A 24,199-nucleotide genomic window follows, 5' to 3' on the forward strand; every position below is an offset into this window, starting at 1 on the left:
TTCAATAGCAAAAGAAGTGACATCGGCAACATTCTAAGTCACCGCCGTGGGGACAACATTTGAATCATCAAAGACAGCAACAGAATCCTCCACCAAAGAAAGATCGATCTAAGAAGAGTTATCCAGCCCGTCCACAACTATGGATACTTTATGAACTGTGTAGTATTATCTAAAACCCCCAACCACCAAGAAGGTTATTTCTTCTATCTAACATTTTCAGAGGAGCATCGCACAACGAGATGACCAGTCTTATGACATTTCTTGCATCTGAAGGGAATTCCCTCATAATCAAGAAGCTGAATCCAAGAACCATTAGGAGAGGTCAGCTTAATCTTTTCAGAGAGCCCCTTGGAGACATCAATCTCCACAAGAATGTGAGCATACTTCGTTCTAAACACATTGGAAGACCCTGAATCAACCAACAAGAAGTCTTGAAGGGCCTCCTCCACAACCTCTGGGACTGAATCCAGCCAAAAGTGAAGGGGAAGATTCGACAACCTTACCCAAAGAGGAATCTTATTAAAGGATTTAGTAGACAGGTCAAAATCCTTATACCAAGGTTTGGCCATCAAGGGGAACCTCTCCTCCCAAAAGAGACTATGGAACAAGATGGAATTTCTATCTTTAGCATTTGCAAATTTCACAATAATAAAACCCCTTGCCATCGGGTAAATCTAAACTAAATTCGAGATGATAGGTTCTCAATATTTGGAAATCCAAGCGTGTAGATCCAAAAGAGAGGGTCAAAACCCCTAAAACAAAAAATAGCAATTGTAAAAGAGAAATCCACCTCATATGTTGAGATCTCATCAACAATTTATGAATCTAAATGAAGCACAAGCAGGTTACTTATAGAGGCAAGCACAGTCAAACGAAGCCCTGACTTCACAGCAAGACCCCCAATTCCTGCCTCAAAAGCAGCCACATCAGCATAAAATATTGCAGATCACCCCACAACAACCCAAGACTTAACATTAGGGGAACAGTGAGCCGCTACAACAGGAGCAACTAGAGCAACTAGTGATGTTATTTTGTATTCTTTATTGTATTAAGTTCAAATGAGATAGATTTGCTAAATATTAGATGTAAGCTAATGTTTACCATAATTAAGAAGATAGGTCTAACATGGTTTTTCTCATTAAGACTTCAATTCTAAATCAACATATAAGTTGCATAGTTATATGTCCTCCAAACCTTGTATATCATCATTTGATTGGATTATTGAACAAACATTAATGTTACCAATCTTTCATATTGAACCCATTTATTTTAGAAAAAGAGAGACGTGTAGAAAATGATGTTGAGGAAGTAAATTAGAGCTACACTAACTAGCCCTAAAACCAAAAGTGACGTTCAATGGAAAATCATGAAATAGTGTAAGAGAATAGTAAATGCTCCCCTATGAAAGAGCAACCTAGTTGTAGAAGAGGGTTCACGAAATAATGAGGCTAAGACCTCATTAAAAGATTTCATTTACACCACAACTTGGAGTAATCGGAAGTTGTTCAAAGATCAAGGTGATCATTCCAAGGGTAGAGGAAAAGGTTTCAGTATACACGTTTCTATAGTGCATGTAACCAGTGTGGTGAAGTAGGGAATAAAGCATTTTAAAGTTCACAAGTCATGAAGGAATAGAAGTCAAAAACTGTAAGCAACCTAGGCTAGAGAGGAAAAATATGACTCCACCTAAGTTTGGAGAAAAACTAGAACATGGAAATTGCTTGATAAGAAAAATCTTGTTCAAACCAAAAAGGAAATAAGAATTAGTACAATGGAAGAATTTGTTTAAAACAATTATAAATCTAGAAACAAATATTGCAAGGTTATCATAGATAACAATAGTAATAATAATCTAGAGTTGGAAAAAATGATAGAGATTTTTCAACCCAAGAAAGATAAAGACCAAAACTCTAATAGGCTAGACAAGGAAAAAATAGCTTCACCTAAGTTTGAAGATCTAGAAGATGGAAATTATTTTATAAGAAAAACCCTGTTAAAGCCAAACAAGGAGAAAGAACAAGATTGATGGAGGAATTTGTTTAGAACAATAATAATATAGTGCCCAATATTACATGATTATCAAAGATAACAATAGAAGTAATAATCTAATGTTGAAAGAGAGGATAGAGATTTTTCCACTCGTGAAAGATAAAGACAAAAAAATGTAGAGCAATGTCTCACAATTTGATTGGTAACTATCAAAAAAAAATCAAGGCCAAGGGAGAAATGTTATTATAATTTCATTCTAGACCCGCAATGGATAGGAGACTATAGAAGGAAGAGGAAGTTCTAACAAAGATAAATTGTTTAGAATATTTTTTTTAAAAAAACATTAATGAAACTACCAAATGGATCTCCACCAATGAGAGGCATCAATCTTGTACTAATTTGACATGCCTATATAAATGAGACTCCCTACAAGATGAAACCAATTGAGAATAATGGCAATATAGACAATTGTGAAAGTTGTTAGTTAAAATTTTCATCAAAAAAGATCGACAATGTTCCATCAATAATATCAAGAAAAGATAAAGACTTCGAGATGTGAATTGACTCTAGATCTATAAGCAAAACAAAGACAAGAATAATTGCTCTGTGGCCCCCACTCGTAAGCCTTCTCCCTCTTCCACACCCTTAGGAAACCCCAAAAAAAATGGTACCCAAAAAGGACATAAGCCAAAATTTCAAAAAAGGGAGGAATTTGACCTTACAAATTTAGAGGAAGTCAATGAGGGGCGTAGAAGGAGATCTAGGAGACTTGCTAAAAGTAGGGCCAGGATAAAACAAAAAGCTTGTAGGAATTGGAAGCTAAATGAGGCAACAAAGTCAAAAACATGTTAAATAGATTTCTAAAACAAAACCAAAAAAAGAATATGAATATGAAAAAAAGTTGGTAGATGTCAAGTCAAATACCTTTGACTTTTTGGAAGAACTTTATTCAATAGAATAGATACTCTATTACTTATGTTTCAACATGTTGTCTATTGGTAATTTTGTTTCTATACTGGTGTATATGTGAATATGTAAGTTAGCATCTGGATTAGGTTCTCTGGGTGAGATACTCTTTTTCTTTTGTATTGAGCGAAGGGCAGTTAATTTGTTGGTAGTGTTTTAATGTTTATGGTCTACCCATGTTAATGTACTCAAGGCCAACACCCTTGTTTTGCCTACTAATATCAAAAACAAAGACATGTATAGATCCTTCTTACCATGAATGGATTATATAATTTAATGTCTAGGTGAAACTAAATACTAAATAGATATAAATTATCGTTATCGTAAATTATAAAAGCAAGGAGACAAATGGAAAATAACATCTAACGAGAAAGGAAAATAACATCTAAAAAGATAGGTAATTTCTCTGTGTCCCTAGTAATGTCACAAATACCCCAAGTACACTCATATTGTTCAAGAATTGAGTACAAAATTCATTATGAAAGTAAATTATATATATAATGAAAAGTCATTTAATTTTTGGATCTAAGGTATCGAAATATTATAACATTCAATAATCCACAATGTCAACCTTGTGGTGTTGTATCTACATATGGTGATAGTAATATGCAACCACCTCTTATTCCTTGCAAGAGACACCTAACTACGCTACAAATGAGGCTTACATATGTTACCCCATGTAGGAGTTGAACTTGTGACCTAATATTCAAGGGCACGAGTTATCCAAAAGACAACTAAAGAATTTCTTACGTATGAAAGTAATATTGGAAAGGTTATGAGATTAAAAAGGGATGCTTGACAAGTTATGTCTGTCAAATAGTGCAATGGCAACTGCATCTGTTGCTATTGCGACGCCTAGGGTTTTTACTTCCTGCTCACTACATGGTGCCAGTCGAAATCGACGAGCTTCCTCCTCTTACGCTAAGCATGGAAAGGTTAAGGACAAGAGTGGAATGCTTAAATGTTTTCAGGCAAAGACAGGTGTTGGACACATTTTTCAGCAAACGGGGATAAAATCACTATCGCAAACCAATTGCTCCTCCATATTAGTGGACCCAAGAGCTTAGACAAAGGAGGGCTAGTGATTTGCGTTGCAGAACATGGTGCGAATGGCAATAAAAGGGATGTACAGGTTGTTAAGAATGTCTATGGCCAGAGTGATAAGAGAAACAACAATGGGGGCAGCAGAGGTAATGGAAGGGTATAGAGTTTTAGCGAAGTCATGGGTAAAAACGAAAGAGTTTACAGTTGCAAAGGCAATAAGGGCGAAAATGCGAGCGGCTATTCTGTTGATGGTGGTGGTTTTAGTGACGATGGTGAGGAACCTGCTGGTGGAAGCAACAAGGGAGATGGGTTTGCTGGAGTTGAATATAATGAACACCATGGTGGCGGGAGTAATGGGGGTATATTTTCAAGACCCCATGTGCAACAAAAAGAAGGGGGTTTGTCTGTAGTATTAGATACATATGCAGATGAGGAAGTTATCCATAATGTTTCAATCTTTTCTGAGTTAAGATTAATAGGAAGGTTCAATGGGTTGTGGCCAAGCTTGAGTGAGTTGCATAAATGGGTCTCAAAGAATTGGGGACCCTTGTTAACAAGAACAATCCAGATTTACCTTGCAGCTAAAAGGTTTTTTATTGTAGTGTCTGAGAACACCCAAGATATAAAGATGGTCCTATGTGATTTTTGGTGTTGGGAGGATCAAAATGTCCTTATGCTAAAACCATGTCACCCAAATTTTCGTCCAAATTCAGATGGTTTTGATAAGATCCCAATATGGGTAAGGCTTCCCTATTTTCCTTTACACTTATGTTTTAATTCCTGTTTGGAAGCTATTGGGAATTTGTTAGGTGATTTTTTAATGGTTGGTGAAGGTTCAAACCTTTTACATTCCACCTATGCTCGAGTTTTAGTTGAAATGAATATTTCACTTGGGCTACTGGCAAAAATTGAGATCAAAACGTCAAAGGGTTACTGGACTCAACCCTTGAATTATGAAGGCATTCCATTTAGACGCAGCAGATGTCACCAAGTGGGACATGTGGCTTCAAAATGTTCAAAAGTGAGAATCCAACAGGAAGCATCTTGGTGGAAAGATAGCAAGGAACAGCACTACATGGTTGTGAAGAATATGGAAGGGGGAGAGAAACAAAAGAGTTTCTCCCAAATTGTTACAAAATCTCCACCAAGGATATCTCCAACAACCACGAATAAGCCTCCAAAACTGAATAGAAACTTGTCAACAAAGGGAGGAAAGGGCATGCATCAAGCTTATGTAAGCACAAATACACTAGAAGGACAAGAGAAGCAGAAGCATTATGAACAGGTTGCAACACAAGAAACATTACTAAAAAAGAATAAAGGAGTTTTCCCTTCTCAGAAGGAGTCGACATGGCAAACTAAAGCCACAAAGGTGGAGGATGAATGGCAAGTTGTGAACAGCAAAAAGGAGAAGCAAGGGTCAAAAGAGCCTTTTGAGATGATCCTCCGATCTCAATCTCAGGGTAAAGGAAAGACATAGTTCCTAGCCCTTGTTTTAGTTGAAGATTCTTCCTGTTGTATTGACTTTTCTCGAGTGGATGCATATCCCCTCTTTTTGTTACTGGTTCAAACCAAGGTTAACTTGATTATTTTCTTTATTTTAATAAACACTTATTATCGATCCAAAAAAAAAGGATGTTTGACATGATATATTTTCATTGAAACAAATTTAATCCAAGTTTTATTGTCTAAGTAGACTCCAAAATCAACCCCCAAAAGGTCAATGTGATTGTGAATTACCTTCAAAATGGACTTCAAAATCAACCCCCAAAGGATTATACCAAATTGTTGATTGCCTACAACTAGGAAAACACTTGAAGCTAGCAGCTATCTTTCATAGCTCATTTAACTTCTATAACCTCTATAGGGATCTCATTATAGTTATAGTGTAACTTGTACACTACTAAAGAAAAAGTAAAAGTTCAGATTTTAATCTAGGAGAAAGTAACCAAACAACTACTACTTGAAATTACAAATTTTAGGAAGGCTTTTGAAGAAGTTAAGTGTGATGTAAGTGAAACACGATTGGAGGTGTATTTGTCAAAAGGTATACACATAACAGATAATAGGGGGGGAAAAATGATTTGGTGCCCAACATATACATGTTCAAGTGTTATAAAAATCGTAACATTCTAAAATTTAAAAACACACGAGCTATGATAATACACAATATTAAATAATCAAAACTTCATTAATCAGCTTTATTAATTAATTAGGTTGCACAAATTGATATTTAATGTTAAGTGAATTGATTGCGTGTAAATATTGCGTACTTCAATTCTATATGAAAATATAGGCATCAACAAAAAAAGGTTACTCTCCTTGAAACAATTCCTCTTTAAACCTAAAAGATACTTTAGGGGAAGGTCCAGCCATCATATGCTCAAAACTTCCAATGAGCTAACATCAACCAGCCTTCTTAATTTTGAGAAACTTTTTAACCACTTTTATTCATTTGAATTAGCAAACTCAAACCCGTGAACTTGACACTATGAATTCCTCTATGAAAGATAGAGAGATCTTAAAAAATGTGACATATTATGGCCGATATACAAGAGATCTACAATATTATTAGTTTTAAAATGATCTCATTGGTTAACCATAGGATCTGCCATATCATTTTGCACTAGTCCAGGTTTATATTGCATTGCTTAGCATAAGCCAAGACCGATTTAAAGTTATAAATACCTACCAACAATGCAACCAATTAAGAACGACAAGTTTCGTTCTTGATTACCATTATTGCCCTAGGTTATCCTAAGAACAACCTAGGTCTCGTTCTTCATGACAATATTTGTGCTTGAATTTTTGAAGGTAGACCAAGCATTATGCTAACACCGATTTAAAGTTATAAAAACCTACCAATAATGCAACCAATTAAGAACGACAAGTTTCGTTCTTGATTACCATTATTGGCCTAGGTTATCCTAAGAACAACCTAGGTCTCGTTCTTCATGACAATATTTGTGCTTCAATTTTTGAAGGTAGACCAAGCAACCAAGAACCTTTAAAAAAAAGGTTAGCAGCTTTACCGTAATATTAAAACTAGTGGCTGAACTCGAATTACTAAAACCCTACAGGCACTTTTACACAAACGATTATTGTTTTATAGGAAGCAGGCCAGCATAAGATTACTAACCCCTAGCTGCAAAGAGATTTACTACTGTATGCACAAGATTAATTCCCAGCGCGAAAGTGGGATTGATGCACAACCCTGTGAAAAAATTCAATCTTCTTTGTAGATTTTACTGCTTGCCTTATCATTTCAATATTATTGATATTGGAAGCAAGAGCTCTCGGAGAAAGAAGTGCGAACAAAGACCAACATCAAGGTAAAATACAATACAAATGGGATTTTAGAACTGCAAAATAACACAGGCAGGGCAGATAGTGGAGATTTATCGTGAGAATATAGAACCAAAAAAGGCACATTACAAGCCAATCTGATCACAAATGAGGGAGCCAAAGATTTAAAAACTCTGATTCATTAATTTACAATTTGTAGCACAGGGTTCCCTTCAGTTTCGTTAAGGAATATTTGTTCCCTATATTAATCTATATTTTTAGCAGCAAACGAAGACACTAGATGCAAATTTGTAAAATGCAGAGATGGTGATTCCATACAATGTTGAATAATGCATTCCAATACCACTCGCCATTGAAAGCAAAAAATTGCAATTACAACTTTACAACTATAGTTGTATTAAACTTCCGATTCCTTTTAAGGAGTAACAAAGACAACTGATTAAACAACAGATCAGTTATCTTTTTATAATATTGTACAACCATAATTACAGGAGGTCAAGCGTAAGAGGTGAGAACTTTATAATGTTGCAAAGTTGTATCCAGAGTCAGTCTTCCATCAAAATCCACACGTTCATAGCATGGCTAGGAACAATGATAAATAAAAGCTATGGTTGCATTGCCCTGAATTGCTTAAATTATCAACTTTACAAAAGATTATAAAGGCTTCAAGTTAAATGACCACTACATAATGCACATCATAGTTGAATAAACCTCCCATATTAACATCATATATAATACGTATTATACAACTCTAATGGTTAAATTAATCTTGGATATTGCAACCTACACTACTCTGGTGCATTCTACAAAAATAATAGTAAAATAAACAATCAAAATGTCAACATAAAAATGACAAAATGCTGAGAGAAACTTCTCTAACAGACTTGCAGACTTGCAGACAAGTTTCTAAGAATTGTCATTTTCACTTGTATTAATTGAATCGTTTATGAAATATCCTGCATTACCAATCCACTGAAGATGCACATATATATAACTTCACACAATAACATAATAAAAAGTGCTCCTGCCTAACTTCAGACAGAATAAAGAGCCGAAAATAAGGAAAATCGAAAAAAACTTATGCTACAAAATAAGTATCTGTGAGAAGGGAAACCCACCAAAACGAACTTAAATTGGAAACAAACTGTTACAACGTCATATACCCCGGCAGCTGTCTGTACCATCTTTGCCGTCACACTTTTAAAGAAGTATATTTCACAAAAATAAGTAATCTACACTATCATCAGGTAATTTATATTATAAACTATTAACTAGTATATTTGTTTAAGACAAAATGAGTCTGAATAACAAACTATCTTGTAATAAACACAAAGCATCTGTAGCAAGGGTTTTCATCATTCAAATTTACCATACTTTCAGAGACCAAGCATAAAGCATCCTATGTCATGCAGTATAAAAAGGGTCCCCACATTGAAGCAATAGTCCTGACAAAAGTCAAGCTTCTAACAAAAACTATCATATGGATATAACTGAAGCATTCCACATGCCAATTGACAAAAAACAACTTACTCAAAAATCTAAAGCACATCACTTGAAATCAAAAGCAGCTAGAAAAACTCCATAAGAGTCGATTTGAAAACATCCACAAAAAAAAAAAAAAAAATTGACCCCATTGGTATCGGATCAGGGACAATTACAATAAAGAGGAAAATCACACTTACTTTCAGAGAATATTGCTTTGTAGGTAAGATGTGAGAGGTCAATATTCACATTATATAATGAAAAGCTGGAGAGATGATGTACTGCAGAAAATTGTTGCAAATCAAGGTTATCTTACCTCTCAAAGAACTCCACTTAGAAAAGATTATTCTGCAATGTCTCAACTAAGATTGACAGGAAAACATGTGAATTTAAGCATTCCATGAAACCAAAAAACATGACATTCAAAATAAACACCATATTGTAAAAACCTATTAACTGAACGTTTGGCATCAGCAACATGTGTTTGCATCATTTAACTTACCTGAATTTCAGCGATCAAGTGTAAAGCATCATCTGCCTTGCAGTAACATAGGCTATTTATTTTCTGAGAAAGTCTAGACACAAAGAAAGACAATACACAAAACAACCAAACCGTACCAGTACAAAAATTCATAAAGCTTCATTTCCCATATGCTTCTGAGGAACATTTCTTGCATTGAACAGATATCACACTAATTAGGAAATTCACCTAGCTATGCCACAACTTTCAGCTATCAATCAAGTACATAAAAGATTTTTGAAATGCCCAAACCAACAACTACATATGCACACAATTACAACATATAGATTTCAAATCCATCCCACAAAATAGATATACCTGTAACGCAGTTTTATACTTCAAGAAACAAGAAGAAAATTTGGAGCACAGACAACTCACCTATACAACTTGAATCCGCCATTCAAAGAAGTAACAAAAGCATTTAGCATTTAACAGACAAAAAAATGTACGTAACAACAATTTTTTGCGACCTATATATTATGGATTTATATTTCAGTGATTGCTTATTTTAAAATATCCTAGATTTCACCAAGCTGTCTTTGCTTCTAACAAAAAGCATTCGGTATCAACAGAATAACAAAATAGTCGATTAATGAATAAAGGTCTGAAAATGTCAAAGCACAAACCATTAATACACCGCCAGTATCTCAATGATGTGGGAGAGCTTAAAAGAAGATACACAACACCACAAAATTATCACATTTAAAATATTCCCACAATTTACCTGAATTCCTTCAAATAAAATACCACTTCACACTTTTTAAATGATTCCAGCATATAGAACTCAACCATACAGATTTAATCATACCATAATCATTGGAGCAATATTAAAAAGGTCTACCCTTTGCAAAATTCGAGTTAAAAGTAAGATTTATAAGTTGAAACCCTTCCAGTTTCAACAATAAGAATATCCAACTATCTAAAAAATTAAAACAGAAAGATACAAACCCGTAAATCATCACCTTTGAAAGCTATGAAATATTACAAGGATGAGGAGAAATCCACTGATGTATCTGAACCTTCCCAGTAAAACAGTCAACAAGACATCATTAAGATCCTTAATGAGTAAAAACATCTACAAAGCTCACTTGCACATTAGCCATTAACAGGATATACTAAGCTGAACAAACTTAAGCATAAAAGCATATCAAGTACATACATGAAATTAAATGCTGATTAGCAAAAAGTGTAAACTTCAGCTTTAATAACCTGTAGCTACTCTCAATGTTACCAAACCTGAATTGCTAGCCAATTAATTACCACGGGATGCAGTTGTAGGGCCTTGACTGTACATATAACCATCTGAATTTCCTGCTGGTGGAGTTGAAGGAGTAGTAATTGCAGAAGATGCCGAAATTGTAGATACTCTAGGAGCCTGTTGTGCAGCATAATTTGGCACCCCAGCAGATGTACCCTGCTGGGAATAACTTGTTGGATTTGCTGCATAGTTGTATGTTCCATAGGCTCCACTTGTAGGAACAGAATTTGGCTGTTGATTTTGATACATACCAGAAGCACTAGAAAGAGATGGCAAAGGCATACCTCCATTGGCCATAGGTGATGAGGTAGGCGTTGAAGGTCGGACTCCTGCCACAACTGGAGGAGCCAATGGAGGTGGCCTTGGCAAGCCACCTGGCTGTGATACACCTGGAGTAGGTCCAGTTGCACCAGGAGGTCTAAGTGTTGGAGATGGTCCCATTGAAACACCATAAGCTGCAGAATAAAGTGTTGCACAAGGACAAATTAAATAATAACCAGGAGAGAACCAAATCTCATCTACAATAATGTAAAAAATTACATTAAGGTACTGTTACAAAGAAAAAGAGTTAGAATAAAGGAAATCAAAATGAAGTTTAAAACTATAACTTATTTCTGGCTGGATCTGAAGGCCAGATTTAAAATTAACATCAAAAGGTAGAAACCATTGTTAACCAAATCTGGGAGGCAAATGACCAGACGGATTCATCTAATTCAAACAAGCTAATTCAGTTTTTTAGGAAATCGTCTACCCATTTTTAAATCCAGATTTCCAAATATTTTGACCTCCTGAACACAATGGATTTCTAAAGCCGATTGGCCACACTTGAAAAGGTCACTGTAACACCTCACATCAACCATTGACTTGCATTTTGAAATTATTAACTAGATAGAATTAGTGTTATAACATCCCTTTAATTATTTTATTTATTTTCTAGTTAGAGCTAAAATCAACTCTTACAAAGAACTTATTTTAACACATTTTGTGCAAAACTAAAATCAATATCCTAATCAAATTCCATTATCAAACTGCTAACCAAAATAATTGCATACCAGGAGGACCTGCTGTAGGTCGAGGCAACACAGGAGGGCGAAGAGGAGGCACCATAGGCTGGCTATTTGGCATCTGTGTTGATCCTGGAATAGGTAAAGTAGGAGGCAGCAAGACCGGAAGACGAGGTCTCTGCCCAGACAAAGAAGCAGCAAGATGTTGCTGAAAAGTAGCACCAACTTGTTGCTGGAAAGCAGCTGTCTGGCCAAGATGCTCCTTGACTCTCTGATCTATCAAGCTTTGAGTCTGTTGCTCTTCAAACTGCTGATAATATGATCGAACATTTGCCTGGAGAGGTAGTCCAATTAGATCACAGGAAGTTTCCTAAAGACTGTTAACCAGTTATAAATTCAAAACATTGTTGCACCAAAAATATGGTCATACCTTGTGCTTGTACCCTGCATTATGTTGCTTTCTGACCGAGGGCTGCAAACAGAGGTGAAGTGACACTCAGTAGAAACAGCACAAGCATGAAACAAATGGTGGAAACTAAGAAAACAGAAACAAACTTAAAAATATCAATTTATATATTTCTTTGAACAAGCTGCCAAGTTCCTTTTCCAAAAGTACTTAAAATAAGAACAAACATGAATCAACTTATAGAATCATATCTAGCTCTTTTCTTACAAGGTCAAATTATTAACAATGCTTGACATAATCCGCTCATTCGAGCCTCTCTGCATTCAGTCCAGGTTTAAATGGGATCTGGCAAATTTCTCAAGGGTTGATATCTTAAGTATTAATCACTAAAATTTATTATGTGTACAAGGACAAAAATCAATTAGTAGTGTGAAATAATCCAATGTCAGGTACCTTTCATCAAGCATTCAGATTGCACACATTTCCTCTCCCCGCGTACTTGGCCATTTGGAATTTCTCAATATCCTGCAGATCTTTGATCCTTACTAGACTCCAAACTGCCATAAACCAGATGCTCCATACTATGTTTGGAGGTCCTATTTTGGTGGATCCAGGGGCCTAATAGATCACATGTCAGATCTATGCTGCCTATTGACATCAACCCACCAAAATTCCACAAAAATAGAGCCCATTATAGTGTTGGTCTTCCCATTTACGAAACTGGCCTTTATTTTTGTATATGGCTTTTGGAAGTCAACCTAAATGTGGAAAAAACATTTAAAATCCTGTATAACAGTATCATCTCTAATTCATTTTAATGCTGAGATAGAAGGTCCGAAGTGTTGGTAAAATTTTGGGGAGATGGAAAGGAAAAATAGGTTATGTTAGATAAGAAAGTTGGAAGAATTGACCAATTATGTCTTACCCTTGAAAGTAACCATGTAAACAGAGACTGCATCGCTGAGGCATAATTGCACTTATAAAATTCTCCACATGCCTTCATATATGAATAAGGACAGTGTCATGAAGCCTACTGGTTTTGAAATTTGGAGTATTTCTCTATCCCTTGATAAGTTAAGGAAGTTTGGCATGTCAAAGTTTCAAAGGGAAAGCACAGAGTGGTACTGGAAAGAAACAACATGAAGGTATCCTAAACTATATGATAGGAGCAGCCATTAAATCTTTTCATTTTAATTCTGTGCAATCTTGGCCTGGAAGGCGGGTTCAGAGAATCTAAAAAAGCAATCCAGTCTACTGTGTGTTTACTTCACCGGTAATGGCAAATTTTTATGAAATACTATCATTGAAAATCAAATGAAGACAGTAAGTGAGTAAATCAATGTTCATTTTTGTTGAGGTTTCTAGCTGCAGAGAGATATCTGCATACCTGTATAATTGCTCCTATTTAAAATTGTTATCCACATCAGTGTTGATCCTTCATATGCATATTTTTGGTTACGTCTGATGTTTATTGAAGAAACTTATTTATATCGTCAGGTTACAGCATATAGAATCACCATAACTGTTGAGATCACAATGATGGTCGACTCCTCCATATGTTTATGTAGCAGCTTCTTTATTGTAACCAGAGGTCATTCTTGTGCCATGGGAATGCAAAGATAGAACAGGCTGACTCAATACTACTGTTGGTGGTAGATCTGTTGCACTTGTCTACCTTCATTTTGCATCCATTATTGTTTCTGATGGTCATGGCTGTTGTGATTTAATATTGAACCTTTCATATGTGTTGGTCCCATGCATTGAATACAGTGATTAAAAGGCTATGTAGCTCGTGAATATGAAACAGCAATTCATAGTAACTGCTGTCAGTGATTAAAAGTCAATGTGGTTTCAGTTTCATTGTCTCTTAGAAGTCCCATGTGATAGATTATTACTAGTATACCATGGGTGACATTCATTACGGTGGACATTCAGAAGTAATACTTTTTAGAAGACAGTGAACCATCGTTTTATGTTCTGCAGACATTCTCTGTAATCACCGTGTGTGAATTTTGATGAGTTCTGTATCGGTGATTGATATAAGGCATTTCTATGTGTGATTGTTAAGTGTAAACAATCTCAGAGAATGATTGATTTTCTAGTTAAGCTTGTGAGTTCTGTATTCAGACTATGTGATTATTCAATAAATTATCATTTTTGGATGCAGCTGGGTATTTTCCCTCAGTTCGGAGGGTTTTTCCAGGATAGAATTCTTTTGTGTTATCTGTTCTTGTATTTTTAACATTTCTGCAAGTTGCTTCAATGCATTTCTGCTTCTAAAACTGTAATGTCACCTTTCTAGTCATTCATAATTGATAGTTTTTAAATCAATTGTAATTTTCATAATAGTCATTTCAATTATCAAAATTTATTATTATTGGGGTTTGCAGACAAAGGATATAGACACTATCCAAGTTACCTAGACACCATCTATGGAATCCCTCAAAGTTTACAGTTCCAAGTCTGTTTCGCAAAGTCTAAAGATTTACAGAATGTTGACCCCCACCCTCTATTGGGATAAGATCCATTAGATGAGCTGGTCGAAATAACAGCAAGCTCAAAGAGACATGGCATTAAATGCGAGGGATGTTCAAAGAAATTATAAATCTTGTAAATCGCAGATCATTATTGCCAAGGCAAGTAATTTTTGGGAAGGTGATCTGGCTCTGCCATGTGGAGATGGAGACATCTTTTACTTCCACTACAACAAAGCAGCAAAATCCTTTTTTAAGGCCCAGTGTTGAGCAGGAGACTGGAGGGTATGTTTTTGTTTAAAGACGTGTGACACTGATCCTGGGGTACATGTTCAATTATTCACAAATAGGCAAAGGACAAATGCAGATATTTATTCATTGATCATGGCTTGAGGGTTGCAGCTGGGGGTATCGATGGCAAACACACAGATGGTTTTTGAAGGCCATTGTCTCCTTGGGATTTATTGGTGGAAAGGGTTCCATTCTGTAATGAGCAGTCCCCCAGGATTAGGCATAAATTTGAGTGGTGGTCCAGTAAATTTGGAGAGGTTGGAGGACACTAAATTCACACCCTTCGTGTGGAGGTTTGATGAGCAGCAACGCAAACAACAATTTAAGGAAGCACATTGAGGATGGGCATGACTAAAGTTACTTCTCAGTGTGTGGAATTAAGAAGAAGAAATTGAGGAAATAATAAGGGATGCTAGGATGGTGGATGCCTAGGTTCCACAGAGGAAACGCTCACCAAGAGGGGATCACAGAACAAGAAAGCCCGAGGGCAATGTGATGCAAGGAAGCTGAAGAAGCAGGTGGTTGCAGAGGATTGCACATGCCAACATTCCAAATTTCAGAAGAAGTTTTCTGTGTTATCTTCTAGTATGCCAGCCATCGTTATAAGCCCTGGCTTATTCTATTGTGATAAACATGTATAATCTCTGTAAATACCGAGTGCATGGAGGTTGGGGTTAGGGTTAGGGTTTTTAGATTGAAATCTGGTTTTGGAGTGTTGTAGACCGTTATGGGGAGGTAGGGGTAGAGTTTTTTCAGACTACTGGACTCCTTATTTACTTTAAAATGTAAAATTGCTTTTAATTATTAACAAAAAATGAAAATTGAATCTGTTACTGAGCAAAACAAAAAGTTCAGGCAGAAAATAGCTAGGAGGCATAATTGGATAAAGTCTGGGTGTCCAATAATTCGTCTCATGGAAAAATTCCAAAATTGTTTTGAATATCAATTTTGGAATGCATGATAGACTCAAATCATCATTTTGGCAAGGGATACAGTATTTGTTCAAGTTTTATTACGGAGGACATTCTAGAGTGTTTCTCATTCCTTTGATGTTAAGCCCTATTCTAGAGTGTTTCTCATTCCTTTGGTTTTACGCCCTACCTAAAGGGTATTCCCTTGAGCAAGTTTTTTACAGTAGTTAAGCACTAATGTGATAGACAAAATAAAACACTTATATGTGATTCTCAATGTGATGGGACATAAACAATTAAAATTAAATTAATTAATCTAGATAACAATGCACAAACATATTACATTTGCTGATATTTTAAATAAAATGTCTCAAATGATGTAACTAGTATTTGTGTACTAAAAACAACATCAAGAGTCATCCATTAAGCTGTCAAATAATTAATGCAACTAGTGCCCATGAAAACTAACAAATTATTACAACCATCAATGGTTCTTGAAAAGTTTCTTTAAAAATGTTTCCTAGCAAATGGAGATTTGAGACTAAAAACAAGTTCGACATTTAAAAACTCAAAACTTAAGTTGAATTCTCATCCTACAAACAAAACCTAAACCCATGTGGAACAGAAAAACTAGAAAAATGGATCACAAAAGGCTTACCGAGTCGTGTGTCAAATATGTGTCACAATAGTCACAATAATATCTGCAGATAAGAAAATGGCATTGTTAAATAATTATGCTTCAGTAACTACATCTAGCCTCACAATTTCATTGCATATATCTCCGCTTACCTTGGCATGATGCAAGGGCAGACAAGATCCTCCAGTTGCTCTTCCCTGCAAATTAAAAGATCAATGATATCAACTCATAGCAATCCAGTGAGGTTTTTGCCTTTCAAAATTCTAGAACTAATATGCTAGCAAGTTTGTGATGATCATTTACACAGAGATAACAGATAAACCACTCTCCTATTTACGGAGACTAATATTAGATACTCCTTTTCAATAGAACGTGTTAATTGATCTGTTGACTGAAGACTGGTTTAATGCCAGAAATAAATTTTGCCCTTTTCTGGGTAATTTTAATTTTGGTGCCATGGCCGTCTATGCCCTTTTTCAATTTCAAACGTGTGTTCTTTATGGGGAAAGTCTCATATGTTTCACAAGGCCATGTCAAAGTTGCAGATTGAAGGGGATATATTGAAATGAAAGCACAGATCTATGTGGAGCTTTTCAGAAGAATATCGCTACAATCGTGGTCATATTCAAGGAGGAAGCATTTTGTGAAACAGTTCACATACCAAGTCAATGTTACGCACCAAGAGATCCTAATGCAGGCAGTCCAGAGATATTGTTTCCCAAAGGCTATTTCAAGCAAATGACTTCTATACCTAAATAAGAAGACCAGATAATACATATGGTGAAATAAGAAAAGACCATTCTAAATGGGAGAGAAAGCACAGTCATTCATGTGATAACACAGTGGCGCCTGGGGTATATGCAATGAACAACGATAATAGGGGGTAATAACAAAACAAAGACGTTGTGTATGATTAGAATCAACAGTAAGAAAAAGTTTCGTTTCACCTGGATAAGATAAAATGCTTCCTTTTTTGGAGTACTTGGCACAAGGATTCTGTATTGAGCTGCACAAGACTCTCAGCTTAAAATGAAGAAAAAGATTTAGACGAAAGTATAAAACAACAAGGGCTGCATGCAGTATTAGTCCCTGCCTTTGGCAGGCTTTGCGAGAGGTCTGTTAGTGGGAAAGGATGGATGGATGAAAGCAGCACAGGGTATTAGACGTGATCAGGACTAGGTAAAGTTCAGTTTTCTCCTCTTTTGACAATTCATTCTTCTGCTGCAACTGGATCGGGACTACATAAAGTTCAGTTTTGTCTTCTTTTGACAGTTCATTCTTCTGGTGCAACTGGTTCGCTGGCTGGATCTAGTGGATGTCAATACAGGTGCACCCTTTGTGCATTATATGATATTGACGCATTAACAAAAGATCTGAAGACATAGACAATAATGTTTAACTGCACAAGATAGTCAAGTGGAAGTGAAAGAGCAAATGGAAATGCACCCAAACATTGAGAATCTACAGATCCAAGAGCTATTCAAGAATCCAAAGCGAAGCCCCTGCATTATACTCAATCTTTCCTAGATAAAAAAGTATTGAATGGAAAACATTGTTTTTTTCTTCAAATGAAACACTTGAAATCCAATTGAAAGGTTGTGTTATACAAATGGGGAATAAATCCCACCAAACTACATAAATCAACCACGTATTTACAGTAGAGAAAATTGTACAAAAGTACTGTAAGTCTGCAGTGAAATGCATGGAACCATATAACTTGCTTGGTAAAGCCTGAATCAAATAAACTGATCAAAAATTAAATAGACCTTGATATTAGAAACTAGAAGTATTGATTTTACATTACTGCAGTCAAATGCATGGAACCATTAAACTTGCTTGGTAAAGCCTGAATCATATAAATTGATCAGAAATTAAACAAACCTAGACATTAGAAACTAGATTTTTTCAAATAGAGTGCATTTTCATATAACTGTCTGATTACAAAGTTATCATTGTAACCATGGCAAAACTTGGGTCAGAGTGAATTGACATACTAATTTCATTTTACATGTATTTGAAATAGAGCGCAGTTGCACAGAATTATCTGACTACAAGATAATCATTGTAAGCATGAGAAAACTTAAATTGGAGTGCATTTATATACTATATACCCAAACAAAGTACTTATATTTAAGTTGGGAGACATAAGACAAAAACAAAGCCCTTTTGAAGGGGAGTCTATGTGCAGATTTTAATTTCTTCCTTGAAGGTCATATCCATTTGTTTCTGCATCAGTTCAAAGAATTACAATTAGATTTTATAAATTTTGTGTATCTAATTGATGTTATCACAAATATTCTACACCCGTAACTAGAACTTCTTATGCTAATGATGCATATGCTTATGGTTAAGCAACCGACTCTATTGCTGCTACCTTTGCTTCAACCTCTACTGGTAGATATGCTGCTACTGGAATTGGTGCTAGTTAAACCACTTCTCATGTTGTTGCTTACCTTGCTGCTCGTGCTGGTGCTGTAGCTACTACTGGTGCTAGATCAGATACTTGTGCATGCAAACTGGTTCTGCTACTGTTAGTACTGGTAGTGGATATGATATTAGATTTTTTATGGAAGTCATTTCTGGGCATGACAAGTTCTAGAACATGAAATGTATTTAAGTCATATGAAGAATGAGCAGAGCTTATGAGTATTTCAGATTAGCCTCTGAGCTTTCCTAGCAACTCAGGTCACCGAGGAACTTATATAGAGATATTGAGTATTGGTTACTCAGGGGTTGTCAATACAAATTAGGGCCTGTTGCTTTTTGTTTCAGAAGCCTGAGATTTTACGGCCCGCCAGCTGCATGTAGGTACTATTAAAGAGATTTCTTAATCTTGAGTTGGATATAAGATATAACAGACCCAAACTCTTAACTCAAAAGGGAATTAGAGCCTACAGGATGGCCCTTTATACTAGCAGGGGATCGCCCAGCTATCAGAAACAAAATACCCCCTTATGGAAACATTATCTAATAATCAGTCAAGGAGGAAGCTGACATTGTTGCCATGAGATGTTGCCTGAAAGTTTCACCTTAAGCAAATGACAGACATACAATATTGAAGATCAACATGAATGATCCTGGAAGCTAATGCAGTATATGCATGATTTGATGAATAGTTTTGTAAACTTCAACAAAATCATAGGAAACATATGTAACGCAAGGCAATGCAGTGGACTTTTATTGAAATTTGTTCTACAATGCTACCAAAATATAGAGCCATAGAATCATGAAATTGATGACTAAAAGCAATTTTTCAGATTTCTTAATTTAATGTGTAAGCAGCTGCCAGGAAACTAGTTGACAAGGCCAAGAGCTTTGACTGTGTTAACTTACAAAGCTGATGGTTCCATCTTTCTTGCTCTTTGGTTCCCCTAATAAAGCCTTCCAATCACATGAGATCAAGAAATGTATATATAGGTAAAAGAAAATTTTAGTTAACTTATCTGAAAACAACAACAATCAAAAGCAAAATTTATAAAAATCAGATATCATTACTTATGCACTCCTATTGGAATCCATACGCACATAACTATTCTGCTGAAATCTCGACTGTGTACATGTACAGAAACACATGATTCATGGGATTTTAACGTAGTAATCTTAATGGAGGGACAGTAGTTTAAAATTTATTTTGTCAATACTATTGACAAAATTTAGGAAGGAGCTCTTGCAAGTAACCGAGTACTGTGGAAGCTAGAATTTTGTAGTTTGTTACATAATTCTTGCAAATCTCAAAAGATGATCATGGCAAGTCTTTTAATGATCCAACTGTCCTTTGGTGCCAATGAATTGCAAGGAAACACGGATTTAGAAAATTTCCTATACCGATTTTTGAAAACTATGCTATTGTTTAACTGTGTGCTATGTGGATTGAGATAAGATTTTGGGTTCCTTTAAAACTTAGTTTGGTTTTATGCTTTATCCCCGATGAGGCTGTATTCTTTTTGGGTTTTATGCTTCTTTAACAATTGCTTGATTGTGTACTTAGAAACAACCAAATATAGCCTAGCTGGTCTGAAATACCAACAACTACAAAAAAAAAAGGTAAATTTTGACCCGAACCCCAGAAAACATAGCTGACTATATTTTTCACAGTACATGGTATAAGACTGCTTTGAATTCAAAAGAATACATACCAAACAATATTAATATCTTTAGATTGCTTTGAATTCAAATAAAATACACAGAAAATTCATAAACAATATTAATAGCTTTTAACAGACAAGCATTCAATTATGCGAGATTACTGTTTTGCTTAGAATCTTGTCAATATAGAAGTGTTTTGTTACAGTGTCTTACAAAGTTCAATAAAAAAATTCATTCATAAAAGTCTCGAGCGCATCCTTAAACCCTTGGTTGTTTAGCGTGTATGTCATAGGGAGCCATCGAGGCATCTTCCCCTATTCTAACCAATAAAGGAGTTAAACTATTGATTCTCATGGGTGGAAATGCGCTTAAGATATCTGTATGAACAAACAACGTTTTGGTGGTTTGAACTGTTTTGATTGATGCAGGGTAAGAACAAAGGGACTAAACATGAAACCTCCACTCTGGCAACATGGAATATGCAGAACCAGGAGCGGAGATTCAACTCTTGGTTCTGAAATCTGGACAGATTGATGCACAAAAAGAACAAAGGGAAGAAAATAATATGGAACAACGGAAGACGCCAAAGAGACATACCCGATGATCGGCAGATGAAAAGTGAAGGAAATCCGTCCAGAGGTAAAGTGAACTTCTGGTAATAAAGAGACCTCCAGCAGCAACACCTATTACAAGGGAAGATGCAGGTCTATGCCGTCATGTCAGCGAAGCATGCAAAAGGCGTGTGTTGTACGCTGCAAAGAACAGGTCGATTGCAGGGTACAATAAAGCTGATTTTTATATCAACAAAATAAAAACACAACGGGGAAAATCGTCCCGGGCCAATAAAAAGGAAAATAGCGATAAATTGAAGTGGAGTAAGCATGCGGACTTTTGCCCAACTCCCAACGCGGGAACTAATTGAGAAATGCAGTGAAAACATTAGTCTCCGCCTATCGCGGCAGGGACTAATAAAACCTACAAACGGGTATTCAGCAAAATAGTAAAACTTACCAGAGTTTGGCCCCTGATACGCGTAGATGAAAATCCCCAAAACCTTCAGAAATCTTCCACGATCCTCAAACCCATGGTGAAGACGATTGTTCGTACAGTAGCTGCTTCAATCTATTCCACTTTAAATGACAAAAGCAGATCTGCATGAATCTGGGTTTTAGGGTTGAAGTGTTTGCAGAGACAACTCCGCCTTTAATAGCTCTCGACATTATATAGCCTCTCCGCTGAAGTAAAAGCATACCTTTTGGCTAGAAGGTGCTGCTACCATGTGACCTAATTCTAAGGGTGTCCTCTTGAGACCCCCCATTGAATCAATGTTATTGTGAAGCAATTTTTATTATTATTGTTAGTTCTTGCCGAATGGCAGGATACTTTAGCAATCGGGTTGTTGTTATTTCTCCACTCATGTTGACCAATGGGAGAACTTTATTTTTTCCCCACGACCTATTTTGCTATATTTTGATTTTTTTCAGAGTTAAATTATTTTCCAAAACTGCTTTGTTATCAAATTCTAATTGGTGAGTACTGCAAACAATAGGGTTTCCACCATCTTGTGATGAAATGCTGACATTTCATCTCCTTGGTGGGTATTTTGCAGTCTTTGATTTCATGATTTTGATTTGTCTTTTCAGTTTTAATGGCTGTGTCAGGGAGGGTGCAGAAAATCTAACCAAATCTCTTCCTTTCTGACCTGAGTACAAATCATCGAATGTTGTGTTGGCATATGATAGCACATTTTGGGATAAAATGAAGACATCATGCATTTGGTCTTACACTGACAACTGACAGTTTTGAATGTTTGCCTAGAATTCTCAATCATCATTATTTTTAAATCTTTCATTGTCCTTGCACCCTCACTCATTCTTTTGAGTAAACAGTGACATCATTAAATTTATGAATCTTCAATATCCTTGAATCGACAGTTGATTTTTTTTATCAGCCTCTGTGGATGTCGGTGTGCATGAGTTACAAATAGAGAGATGAGCAGATTATGGGGCCATGAAAACCAGAGAGGAAAGATTACACAGTGCTTCTTCCTTCTCAGGTAAGCATGCTTTGCATTTGCCATTCGATTATGTGTTTTCACTATTTTATTTTAATCGGTCCCACTGGCCTCCTTTTAGTTAGGGCTTTTCTATAAATCTTCGTATAATTTCAGAAACTATTTGCTCACGCTGCAAGTATTTGTAAGATTTGATAAACTATGTGTGTTCTCAAATAATTATGTCGTTTCGAAAAAGCTCTTTGCACTTTAATGTTTTTATGATATGAAATGCACTTTCAAAATATTTGTATTATTTCAAAAGCTTCATACACATTCTGTAAAAGTATGTCTTATTTCAAAAGCTCTTTGATGTCTTATGTCAGAAGTTTTTCGTTTTGCTTTGTCTTTGAACTGTCTTTGTTTACACAGTGTGTAATAGCTAAAACGTGTTATATATCTACATGTATATTTAATTGCAGTAGGATGGGTAGAGGCCTTTGAAATCCCTTCCCTAAATCTCAGGGGATTCAACTCTTTGGAATCTTTCCCCCACAACTCTTCATCATCATGCATCAGGATAGTTTGCAGCATAACCTTTGTGGCTGCTGGGACAGTCAAATTCCCTAGTTGCATCTTTTTGCATGCCTTTATTGTTATAACTGTTACAGGAGGATAAAGCCTCAGCACCTCATACAAAATCATGTTCACCTGAAAATGGGTTATCGTTTATACTCCTTGGCAAAGATGGGAATAGTGATAGCAGTTATTGTACAGTCAGAAAAGAGTTGAAATCTTTTGTTGATTTATTATAGAGTAGATAAAAATTGTTATTGCAAACAAGATATTATACAATATTATCGAGAAACAAAACAGTAGTGATGTGGAATCTATTTAATACTAATTCTAAGTGAGACAAACAAAACAGTAGTGATGTGGAATCTATTTAATACTAATTTTAAGTGAGAGAAGGCATCAGATTCTGGAGTTTCCTTGTTCAAGATCTGAAGCACTTCGTCCCTCGCTTTATCTTGCAAATCTGTGTGCATTCTAAGTGCAGTAATCAACCATGCTTTGAAGAGATAAGCCCAGAAAACTCCCTGTCCTTCAATCTGTTCTTATAAGCATTTATCATTAGACCTAAAAGATGAGTGTATTACGTATCATGTTTGCTCATCTCAAACATTCTTTCTGCAATGACCACATAGTCGAAGGTTCTTGATTATCCGCAATGTTATTCCTGGAGGAGTGCTAATAAGTCCAAATGCTATTGCCAACCTCTCACTGCGATGCATCAGAGCTATCCCTTTATGTGCCTCGTCCACATCATGTCGCACATACCTTGTGTTAGGTACGTACCTTGCTGGATAGTCATGTACATGCACACGCTCGCATTCCTCCATCCACACACAACGCACAGTCAAGGTTTCCTACTTTGTATGTTTCTTTGGAGGGCAACGTTTTACACACCTCTGCTTGCACGTCTCATGTTTGAAGCGCAATGATGTCGTCGCAACAAATAAAAACATGAGCAAACAAGGAGGCTCAGAGGATCAGCTGTCCCCTTACAACATGGCGGATCTCGGCACGGCCTTGCACACAAGTTCTGCAGGTTTTGTAGGTTCTTTATTTCTAGTTCTAGCTTCTATTCAACTCTAGATGATTTCAAACTCTTTTCGTTTTACCTCTGTCTTTGTGTGTGCCTGTCTTTGCATCATCATGATGAAACTTTTGGTGACATTGATGCTTTTATGGGCTATTTATTTTTGCAACTCGCGTGATGGAACTATTGTGACTCATTATGTAGGAGTTGTTTCTAAGTTAGTTTTAGT

The 24,199-nt window shown here is 36.0% G+C and overlaps 1 protein-coding gene and 1 non-coding gene across 5 annotated transcripts; both read right to left on the reverse strand.

Annotated features, from left to right (window-relative positions):
- Positions 1–9,253: 9,253 nt before the first annotated feature.
- LOC149561945 (small nucleolar RNA snoR101) lies at positions 9,254–9,316 on the reverse strand. Its single transcript, XR_016364300.1, has one exon. It is a non-coding gene; the product is annotated as a small nucleolar RNA snoR101 (small nucleolar RNA).
- An 807-nt stretch (positions 9,317–10,123) lies between these two features.
- Positions 10,124–21,567, reverse strand: LOC149561946 (C2H2 and C2HC zinc fingers superfamily protein). Of its 4 annotated transcripts, none has more exons than XM_089825471.1 (7): positions 21,386–21,567; positions 20,972–21,057; positions 16,441–16,485; positions 16,310–16,352; positions 12,000–12,041; positions 11,618–11,903; positions 10,124–11,020 (listed from the first exon to the last, which is right to left on the reverse strand). In XM_089825471.1, exons 3-7 carry the CDS (start codon positions 16,446–16,448, stop codon positions 10,560–10,562), a joined length of 840 nt encoding a protein of 279 aa, XP_089681597.1. In that variant the 5' UTR covers positions 16,449–16,485; positions 20,972–21,057; positions 21,386–21,567; the 3' UTR covers positions 10,124–10,559. The 4 variants fall into 4 exon arrangements, with proteins under 4 accessions (XP_089681597.1, XP_089681596.1, XP_089681595.1 ...); XM_089825470.1 differs by having other exon boundaries at positions 20,972–21,080; XM_089825469.1 differs by having other exon boundaries at positions 20,972–21,126.
- Between the last annotated feature and the right edge of the window lie 2,632 nt (positions 21,568–24,199).

Source organism: Cupressus sempervirens, chromosome 4, assembly GCF_028749045.1.
Source record: "Cupressus sempervirens isolate cs-2001-9-10 chromosome 4, ASM2874904v1, whole genome shotgun sequence".
NCBI lineage: Eukaryota > Viridiplantae > Streptophyta > Pinopsida > Cupressales > Cupressaceae > Cupressus > Cupressus sempervirens.